This window comes from Leptonychotes weddellii, unplaced genomic scaffold, assembly GCF_054177405.1.
Source record: "Leptonychotes weddellii isolate Sample4059 unplaced genomic scaffold, ASM5417740v2 HiC_scaffold_5501, whole genome shotgun sequence".
NCBI classification, from domain to species: domain Eukaryota; kingdom Metazoa; phylum Chordata; class Mammalia; order Carnivora; family Phocidae; genus Leptonychotes; species Leptonychotes weddellii.
The window spans coordinates 1-10,898 of record NW_028022921.1 but is presented as its reverse complement, the minus strand read 5'-3'; the positions used below and the strand labels follow the sequence as shown (position 1 = coordinate 10,898).

General features: G+C 49.5%; 1 protein-coding gene across 1 annotated transcript; it reads right to left on the bottom strand.

Moving 5' to 3' along the window:
- Positions 1–72: 72 nt before the first annotated feature.
- On the bottom strand, positions 73–4,746 carry LOC102731089 (C-type lectin domain family 10 member A-like; the record flags this gene model as incomplete). Its single annotated transcript, XM_081811091.1, has 6 exons — positions 2,377–4,746; positions 1,567–2,087; positions 849–965; positions 446–541; positions 278–352; positions 73–177 (listed from the first exon to the last, which is right to left on the bottom strand). Coding segments are annotated over exons 2-6 (460 nt in total), but the record flags the coding sequence as incomplete, so codon positions are not given.
- Between the last annotated feature and the right edge of the window lie 6,152 nt (positions 4,747–10,898).

The following is a 10,898-nucleotide window of genomic DNA, read 5'->3' as shown; positions in this document are numbered from 1 at the left end:
GGAAGCTCGGTGCCCTCCTACGCACGCCCCATCCCGGTGCAGGGGAGGCGGGGGAGCAGGGGGGGAGCGAACGGGGGAGCGGGAGGGGGAGCAGGGGGGACTGACCTGCTTTGAGCTCCTTCTGCTCCTGCTCCAGCTTGCTCTCCAGGGAAAACACCTTGTCGTTCAAGCTACGGGCTGCGGGGGAGGGCGCTCAGCACCCCGCGCTGCTCCCACCCCCACCTCTGCCCCGAAAGCCCTCGGCTCCTTCCACACCTGCTCCTGAAGGGTCTCTCACCTGCCTGCAACCCCCCCTGCTTGTGATTTCCCACCTCGGCTTTCAGAGATGTTATCACTTCTTGCAAATGGCCACCTGGAGGACACGGGGACTTGGTGGGTGCTCGAGACTCAGCGCCCCCCTCCCCCGCGGCGCCCCTGTCCGGAACCCCTTCCGCGCCGGGCTCACCCTGGGATTTCAGTGCCTGGACCTCCGCCCCAGTGTTTGCAGTGAAGTTGCTGAAAGTTGCTCTCAGGGTCGCCAGGTCCCTCCGACACTTGGAATCTGATGGGGATGGGACAAGCAGTGCTGGGATGTATCACGCCCTCTGTGAGCTGGTGCTGAGCAGGGCACCTGACCTGCCTTGTCTCTCTGGGTCCGCACATGGCCCAACCCAAAGGGACAGGCACTATTGTTACCCAGTATCCGGGATGAGGAAACGAAGTTCCGAGAGGTTAGGCCATTTGGCTACGTTATCCAGCTGATAAGTGACCGAGCTGGCAGCCACCCTACAGACCACTGCCCCTCGCGGCGACCCACCCGCCCAGCGCCCCACGCGTTCTCTCCTCCCTGCCCATGCTGCGACCCTCACTCTGGGAGCCGATCACACAGATGCCGACCAGCAGGAGGAGGCTGAGGCCCAAGGAGAACAGGAGAGGCCAGGGGCCGGAGCACAGCCAGTGCAGGAAGGACAGAGGAGGAGGCAGCCCTGTGAGAGAAGACGGGGTCAGGGCAGGAGACTGGGGGAGGAGAGCCCCTGGGACCTGTCGGGGAGGAGGGCTGGCGCAGGTGATGCTGGTGGGAGGCTGCCCCAGGACGCTGGGGGGCAGGGGACGCCCAGGCCTCTGGCCCCTCCTGGACCAGCACAAGTCCTCGGTCACATGGCCACTCACACCTGCGGGGAAACAAGTACACAGGGACCCACGGAGGGGGGATGATGGTGATGCGCAAGGTCCCATCACAGTCGGGGAGGGGGCAGAAGGACCCAGACCGAGCTGGGGCAGCCAAGCCCTCCAAGGCTCCCACTCACCTGCACGGTCAGGGTCACGGGTGAGCTTCCTTCCAAACCCAGACGCTCCTCCCCCAGAGAATAGGAACCCAGGCCCCTTGTGGCGCTCCCTGTCCTCGTCCCTGTCTCTCTCAGGACCTTGAATCCTCTTCACACTGGGGTCCCCAGGGCCTGGGGCCAGACCCCCTCAGAATGGGGAACCCCCCACTACACACAGTAGGGGTGCAGATGACAGCACAGCAGGAATGCTCTACGCAATGAGGAGGGGATCTAGGGAGGGAACGTTTTCCCTTCCACTTACCATTTCTAGACCGCTGGCTTTGCTTCTCACTCTCCAAGTGCTGGAATTTTTCATACTGCATTGACATGCTTGCACCGAGACTGGGGCCGTCGGAGCTGAAAGGCGGGCAGGGCCAGCTGCCAGGCGGAGGCCGGAGCTGGGCCCAAGGGGGAGGCTGGGACTCCTTGGAGCCGAGGTCGGGACCGGAGTCAAAGGGAGAGACGAGGCTCGTGTTGAGGATGAGCCCAGGGTGGAGAGAGGCTTGGGGAGGAGTGTACAGGTGGGGTTGGAAGTGGGGTCAGGACCGGTGTTGGGTGGGGGGCAGGTCGAGCTGGGAATTGAAGGTGGAGGTAAAGTGGGAGGACTGTGTCCTGGCCCCGAGGGGCATCTCCTGCTCGGGTGGGGTTGGGACTCCTATCGGAGCCGTGGATGGGGTTGGGCTCAGCCTGGCGCCAAAGCTGGAAACGAAGTCCAGGGTCAACTTTGGGTTGGGGCTGGAGTGAACGTTCAAGTTGACTCTGAGGTCAGAGCTGTGGTTGGGACTTAAGGGGGAACTGGGTTAGTATTAGGGTCAAGCCTGCGGCCGGGGTGGGGACTGGAATAGGGCTGAGTCTACATCCTCAGTTTGTGAGTGAGGTTTGGCCGCCATACTTCAAGCCCGATCCAGTGAAGGGAATGGAGGCTGAAATCTGCACTTGGCCATTCAGTCCCCAAGCTGCCCCTTACATTTCCTCCCATTCACTCCCACCTGAGACCCACAGTCCCCGCTCTGGGCTCTCCCTGACATCCTCCCTGTTCCCTTGGTCTCCCCTAAGCACCCAGCCCCGTTACCTGCAGAATGTCCGAAGGTTGCAATTTTGGGGTTCCTTGTGCAGTAATGACCAAAACTGGAAAAACACGAAATCCTGGAGAGCGGAGGTGGGGACAGTGAGGGAGGAGTCACCTGTGACCAGAACCCAGCAGGCTGTCAGCTGGGATCTCACGTGTCCCCGTCTTCAGGCGGTGAAGTGCAGAAGGGATTGGAGCGGGGACTCAGGCAGAGATTGCGTGCGGTGGGGGGTGGGTACGGGGCAGCTCTGCTCTCCTCCTCCGGGGTGTATCTACTCCCTTTCCGCTCGTCTGGAGCCCCCCTGACTTCCTCATTTTTACCATTCTGGAGAAGGGAGCCAGGCCAGAAGGGACCAGAGGTGCAGTTTGCCTATCGCCTCTGCCCACACCCCCTTTCACTTCCTGCGTCTGAAGTTCCCAGAACTGTGTCCCCAGCACTGCACAGCTGGGTCCAGAGGAGCCCATTTCTCTGCTCTTGCTCAATCCCACTGAGTCCTGGCTCATGAGCTTCCCCGGGGGGCCTTGGCCACCATGGTCAGAGCAGGAGGGAAGAGGAGAGGGCAGAGTAGGGTTTCCTGGGTGGGAAAGGGAGGGAGGAGCCAGGAGAGGAAAAACTGATGAAAAATCAAACCTGTAACAGGGATGGGGCCAGACCCATACCAGGCATTAACCGTTCGGTTCCCACGAGAAGCCTGGGAGGCACTTTGGATGGTGGGCTGAGGCTCGGAACTGGGGTGTGGGCTGCCCAAGTTCTCGGGCCTGCTGAGCTCAAGGGCCAGAATTCAAGCCCAGCACCCCCTGACACCCTGGCCTGGGAGCTCTGTACGAGAACCTTCTGCAAGAAAGGGAATCCACCGATTCCCATAACCTGCAAATCTCATTTAGGGGGCTGCCCACAATTCACACACACAATCTTCTTCACAGGAAGGAACTTAAGTGTCTCCAAAGGTAGAGAAGGAAAGCAAATGCATCTTAGATTATATTTTCTATATAAATGGGATTATGTTCTACTTGCCTTTTTTTAAGATTTTATTTATTTATTTGAGAGAGAAAGAGCAGGGGGGAGGGGCAGTGGGAGAGGAAGAAGCTGACTCCCCGCAGAGCAGGGAGCCCGATGCAGGACTCGATCCCAGGACCCTGAGATCATGACCTGAGCCAAAGTCAGACGCTTCACCGACTGAGCCACCCAGGCGCCCCTACTTGCTTTTTATTATTTGGTATTCGGATCGCGTTATTTGTCCCAGGTTGGGTTTTTGGAAGCCAACGCTGAGACTGAAGTTGGGGTGCAAGCTATGTTTTAGGGACCGACACCTGAGAGAGGAATGGGGAAGGAGGAGGAGGGGGCAATGGGAGAAGGCACACAGCTGCGCAGGCCCCACAAAGCTGCAGCCAACCCACCAGGCGCTCTGGGCAATCAAGTTCTGTCTGTCCGAGCTGTCTGTCCGAGCTGTCGGCACCGGGCTGAGCTGGGGCCTTCATAACCCCACCTCGCTCAGGCACCGCGGGCCGGCCAGCCCCGCAGGGCCATGACCTCGGGGGGGGTGGCTGTCTGCACAGGTCACACTCCCCACAGCTGGGCCCCAAGTCCTTCCCAGAAAGAGGTAGAGGGGGGGACGGGGAGATCTAGGGAGCTCACGTCTGTGTCCGCAACAGTGTTGCATTGTACTCACGTGGTAATCGGGGCATACTTGCCATCTGTGCGTTGTTGGATCTTTCCCACAGAGAACATTCCCTCTGCTCACTCATTTACTCATCCATTCAGAAGGTACCTCCCGAGGGTCTACAACATGCCAGGCACTCTCCTCCGGAAGACGCACACTTCAGAAGCAAACAAACTGACAAAAAAAGGCCAGACCCTCACGGAATTTACATCTTGGCAGGTGACAGATTAAATAAATGAGTGAAATCTATATAATGTCACCTGGTGACATATGGAAGAAAATACAGCCGGGAAGTGAGGTAGGGTCCGTTTTTAATAAGGCCATCAAGAGTAGGGTGTCGGGATCGGCCTTACTGGGAAAGTAATGTCTGGGCAAAAGTCACAAGGAGCTCCAGGAGGAAGAGGGTTCCAGACGAAGGCACAGCAAGTGCAAAGGCCCTGGGGTGGAAGAATGTCTAGTGTGTACAAGAATCATCCATTTGCCAGAGATGCCAGAGATTTTACAGAGAAGTGAGCTAGAGAGGCGAGGAGTAGATGAGTCACAGAGGGAAAACGTGGAGCACCAATTCTTTAGGGCCCTCAGACTATAGTTAAGGATTTGTTTTTACTCCGAGTTAGAAGAGCAGACTGTGGAGGGGTTGGGGCAGAGGAGGGAATAAAAGAAAGGAGGGTGGAAACCGAGAGTCCTGATGAGGAGCTATGATGATATCCGGGTGACAGATATGCCCGGACATGGACACACACACACACACACACACACACACACACACACACATACACACTAGTTCTCCCAGTCCCCAAAATAAAGTAAACTTAGAGCATTTCCCGTAAATTGCTGACTCCTTAGGAAAAAAACAGCTTTATCCCTGAATTTTGCAATGCCCATGCCTAAAGATAAGTCACGACCTTTTGTGCCTGTGATAATTGTGTGTTTTGCCATCAGGAGCAGACCGATAAAAAACTGTTCACAGCAATCACAGTGCAGAGCTTTCCTTTGAACACCTCCTGTGGTTTTGTTCCGTAAGCCTGTCCTCCCAAAGGCTGATTGCCTCGCGGCTACTTTGCAAGTAACCTTCTCCGCTCTCCTAAATGCTTTGGCCTCTCAGACTTCTTTCACGGTGGACAATCCCAGTCCTTTGTGGTCCTATCTTCACTGGGTCACCGTGATTTGCCGACCCTCATGGTCTCACGGGCTGCAGGCTCTGTCCTCTCCCCTCCCCATTGCGAAGCAGCCCATTTCCCTTCTTAATCAGCATCGATCAATCACCTCCAAAGCACAGTTACCTCTACCCCCTACCTAGTGGTGATTTTGAGGAGCCCAAATCAGGTAGGAGTCAAGTGGTATCTTCATATTTCAACAGGACCAAGGCTGCTTTCCCTTGGGGTGGGGGGGCAGTCCTTTCCTTGGGCACTAGGACTTCCAAAGTCCAATGATCCCATTGTGCGGACGAAGAGCAAGTGCTCCTCCCATGGATTGTCCGGCATCGGTGAGAGGAGACGCCACCCTCCCCTGTCCCTTGGCTGGGAGGTGGCTGTGGGGAAGACGGCATCATGCTGGCCGCGGATTGGAGGTGACTACCCCACGGCATGAGAGGTAGTAAACTAATACATTTATGGGCGCCTGGGTGGCTCAGTTGGTTGGGCGACTGCCTTCGGCTCAGGTCATGATCCTGGAGTCCCGGGATCGAGTCCCGCATCGGGCTCCCTGCTCAGCAGGGAGTCTGCTTCTCCCTCTCCCGCTCCCCCCTCTCATGCTCACTCTCTCTCTCTCTCTCAAATAAATAAATAAAATCTTTAAAAAAAAAAAAAACTAATACATTTACCCCATTTCCAGCCCCCAAGCCCAGAGCCAGCCATCTGATGAGTGGTCTTTTCGGACATATTTCTGCTCATATTTGTACACCTGTCAACATATATACACTGATGGGGTGGGTTGGTGTTTTCTTTTACACAGATTTTTCTCCATAATGTGTCTGCCTAAAAATGGGTCTTGAGGTTTTCCCACGCCACTGCCCACGGCCGTCTGATTAAAGGTGCTCCAGAGCATACACGTGCCAGACCGTATCTAATGACCCCCTTGGCGATGCATTTTTGAGACGCAGCATCTTTGGCTTTTATAAATAATGCTGAAGTGAACAGGCTCATATATGCCTATTTGTGCTAAGAAGCAAATAACTGCTCTTGCTTAGGTATCTGGAAGTAAAATGAGTGGAAACATCGATCTTAACATTTAAAAGTGTATGCACACTGCCAAGGGGCCCTAAAAAGACATCATCAGTTCATCTCCCCACCGTGTATGGGGATATTCATTTATCCTTTGCAGACAAACCTGTACATTTTTGCTAATATGATGTTCAAGAAATATCTTCTGTCTCATTTCAGTTAACACCTACCTGATGACTGGTTTGGTAGAAACAAAGCTTTGCGTTATAGTTTAGTTTTAGAAACTGTCAGAGACACTTTTATTTAATTAAAATTTACTATGAGCAACCACAACTGGGAGATAATTGTGTAACAGCTATTCTAAAACAGTACACATGGGGGGCACCTGGGGGGCTCAGTCGGTGAAGGGTCTGCCTTCGGCTCAGGTCGTGATCCCAGAGTTCTGGGATCGAGCCCCGCATCGGGCTCCCTGCTCAGCAGAGAGCCTGCTTCTCCCTCTGCCTCTGCCCCTCCCCCTGCTTGTGCTCTCTCTCTCTCAAATAAATAAAATCTTTAAAAAAAAACAAACAAACCAATAAGTACACTTCAAGAAAATGACTATTTCCCACATTGGCAATGCGTTATGACTTCCCACCATTATCAAAATATTTCTCACAAACCTTGATGTCCATACGAACAGAAAGATGGGCTTTCTACTTCACCTTTGCTTCAGGTGGATTTCCCTTTATAAAGGAAGGCTTCTGTTTCTGGCTTCACATTCTCCTTTTCTCAAAGATGGGACCTTGCATTATTCTGTTTCCATCCAAGAGGTGAGTTTCTCTTCAATGAATAGTGCTTTGTCAGTTTCCCTTCTGTTTCCAGAAGCTTTCCCATTTGGATGTACTCCTTTAAGTACACAATTACCCATCACTTATTTCCCTGTGTTTCACCTCTTCTCCTAGGTGATACACACTCCACCCCTCTTCATGATTCTTATCTGAAAGTCTCTTGTCACGTTTCACCTGCTCTATTTTTATTAGCGTTTATCTAGAATATATTTCCCTGTCTTGATTCGACATGTTTGTGTTGCTTTGTTTTAAACATAAGACCATGAAAAAAAGTAAAATAAATATAAATATATGACCATGGCTTATAAACAGCATGTCACTGGATTTCTTTAACCCAATCTAAGAGTTTCCATCATTTGTTGGAATTAAACCTAATTGCATTTATTATGACAACTGATGTATTTGGATTTAATCCTGCCATATAATTTCACCTTTTCAATCTACCATATTTTCTTTTTTTTAAAGATTTTATTTATTTATTTGACAGAGAGAGCGCGAGCACACAAGCAGGGGGAGTGGCAGACAGAGGGAGAGGGAGAAGCAGGCTCCCTGCTCAGCGGGGAGCCCGATGCAGGACTCCATCCCAGGGTCCTGGGATCATGACCTGAGCTGAAGGCAGATGCTTAACCCACTGAGCCACCCAGGTGCCCCTCATTTGTTTTTAATAGACATGTTTAATCTCAAGCCTATCTTTTTTTTCTGTCGATATTCTTTTGTTTTCTCACATTTGCTGTGTGCGATCTCAATTGTACATTCTCTTCAATTTTGTTCCAATATATTTTTTTAAAGATTTTATTTTTAAGTAATCTCCTCACCCAATGTGGGACTCGAAATCACGAGGCCGAGATCAAGAGTCCCACACCCCAGCAACGGAGCCAGCCAGGAGCCTCTGTTCCAATATTTTTTAATGATTAATGTTTACATTTAAATAATTAATCCATCTGGAGTTTATCATTTCTGCGTGGTGTGTGAGATGGAAATCTGGCTTGGTTTCTTTCCAAATGAAAAACTGATTTATAAACTATATTATGTTTTATGTTTTATCCCAACGAATTGAAATAAGACTTGTGTTGAGTTCCTAACTATATTCATGTATATTTCTGGGCTGGGAGTCTGTTCCAATGATTTAGTTTCTCTTCTTATGCTCATATCATACTGATTTGATTTCAACGGATTTAGAATAAGTTATCTGAAAGGAATCTATTCAAAACCCCCGACCCCCCAACCCAGCCACACTTGCAAACAACACTCACAGGGGTCTGCACTTGGCCCTAACTCTGTTTTCCCAGGTCCTGGTGCCCTACGTTCTTGGAAAGTAGACACCAACTACAAAACATATTCTTCTCTAGCCTGACCACAACCCACACCCTGGACAAGCCCCGGGCAGAACCCCTTGACACCTGCCACCTCCTCTTCTACCTGGCCAAGAGTAGACCCCTTTCCCACATCCTCCACCATGGGCACAGCTGCAACCCTCTCACGTCCTTAAAAACCCCTTAAAAGGCCCAGACAGACGGGAATTCGGAGCTGACATTTCTCTCAAGGTCTGGTCCCTCTCCTCCTTTGGAGACTGACTCAACTCTGTCCTGATCCTTGGTCTAATCTCCCTGCAATTCTTTGCCACCTGCATCATGGGCCAACCGAACATTATCTCTCACAATTTTCTAACCATAAAATTTTATATATAGTTAGGCTTTTATTCTTCTTTGTGAATATTAACGTTATTTTATCCTGCCCCCCCCAAATTGTTGGCATTCAGGTCAAAATTGTATTATGTTTATCTGTCATTTCTCTAATTGGCATTTATAGACCACCCCACCCAACCACGATGGCAGAAGACGCATCATTTTCAAGTGCATGTGAAACTTCCACCAGATAGACCAGATCACGGACCACAAAACAAACTTGAACAGACTTAAGCAAGCTGAAATTTTACAACATATGTCCTCGGATCGTAATGGAATTAAGCCAGAAAACAATTAGGTAGAAAACAAAAAGATAATTTAAAAATCTCCAAAACCCAGGCGCCTGGGTGGCTCAGTTGGTTGGGCGGCTGCCTTCGGCTCAGGTCACGATCCTGGAGTCACAGGATAGAGTCCCGCGTCAGGCTCCCTGCTCGGCGGGGAGTCTGCTTCTCCCTCTGACCCTCCTCCCTCTCATGCTCTCTGTCTCTCATTCTCTCTCTCTCAAGTAAATAAATAAAATCTTTAAAATAAATAAATAAATAAAAATAAAAATAAAAATCTCCAAAACCCAAAAATGACACAACGAATTTCTAAATAACCCATGGGTCAAAGAGAAAGTCTCAAGAGACATTAGAAACTATTTTAAACTGAACTACAATTAAAATACAACAGATCAGAATTTGTGGGATGCAGCTAAAGAAATGCTTAGAGATAATTTTATAACATAAAATGCTTATATTAAAAAAGAAAAATGGTCTTGGGGCTCCCGGCTGGCTCACTCGATAGAACTTGAGACTCCTGATCTCGGGGTCATGAGTTCGAGCCCCGCCATCGGGTATAGAGAGTACTTAAAAATAAAATCTTTTGGGCGCCTGGGTGGCTCAGTTGGTTAGGTGACTGCCTTCGGCTCAGGTCATGATCCTGGAGTCCCAGGATCGAGTCCCGCATTGGGTTCCCTGCTCGGCGGGGAGCCTGCTTCTCCCTCTGACCCTCCCCCCTCTCATGTGCTCTCTCATTCTCTCTCTCTCAAATAAATAAATAAATAATAAAATCTTTTAAAAAAACAATAAATAAAGTAAAATCTTTTTTAAAAAAGGAAAAAGAAAAAAAAAAGGTTTTAAGTCAACATCCTAACGTCCCACTTTAAGAAATTATGAAAAGAACAAAACAAACCGAAAGCAAGCAGAAGAAAAGAAATAAAGCAAAGAGCAAAAATCAATCAAATTGAAAACAGAACAATAGAGAAAATCAATGAAACCAAAAGCTGGTTCTTTGAAAGGATCAATATAATTGATCAACCTGCAGCAGGACTGACAAAGAAAAAAAAAAACAGGGAAAAAACAGAAATTACTAATATCAGGAATAAAAGAGGGAATGTCCCGTTAGACTCTGAAGAGATTAAAAGGATAATAAAGGAACATTATGGAAAACTCTACGCACAAAATTTTAGTGACTTCCGTGAGACGGGGCAATTCTCCAAAGATCACAAACTACCAAAACTTACCTAAGATGAAATAAATCAAATGAGTAGTTCTGTAACTATTAAAGACACTGAATTCCTAGTTTAAAACCTTCCCTAAAAGAAATCTCTGGCCTAGAGAATTCTACCAAACGCTTCAAGAAGAAACAATACCAATCCTACGGAATCTCGTCCAGAAAAATCGAAGAGAGGGAAACACTTCTCAACTCCTTTGATTAGGCTAGCTTTTTCCCTGCTGCCAAAACCAGACAAAGATAATACAAGCAAACTACAAATGTGCATCTCTTGTGACCATAGATACAAGCATCCTCAACCAAATATTAGCGATGCGAATCTAGCAACATATCAAGAGTCATGCACTACAACCAAGGGAGGTTTTCCCAAGGACCCAAGTCTCAATATTCAGAAATCTATCAACGCAATCCGCCATATTAATGATCTAAGAAGAAAATCCATGTAACTGTACCAATTCGTTCAGAATAGGCATGAAACAAAATAACTTTTTTTTTTCTTTTTTTTTAAAGATTTTTTATTTATTTATTTGAGAGAGAGAGAATGAGAGAGAGCGAGTACATGAGAGAGGGGAGGGGCAGAGGGAGAAGCAGACTCCCCGCTGTGCAGGGAGCCCGATGCGGGACTCGATCCCGGGACTCCAGGATCATGACCTGAGCCGAAGGCAGTCGCTTAACCAACTGAGCCACCCAGGCGCC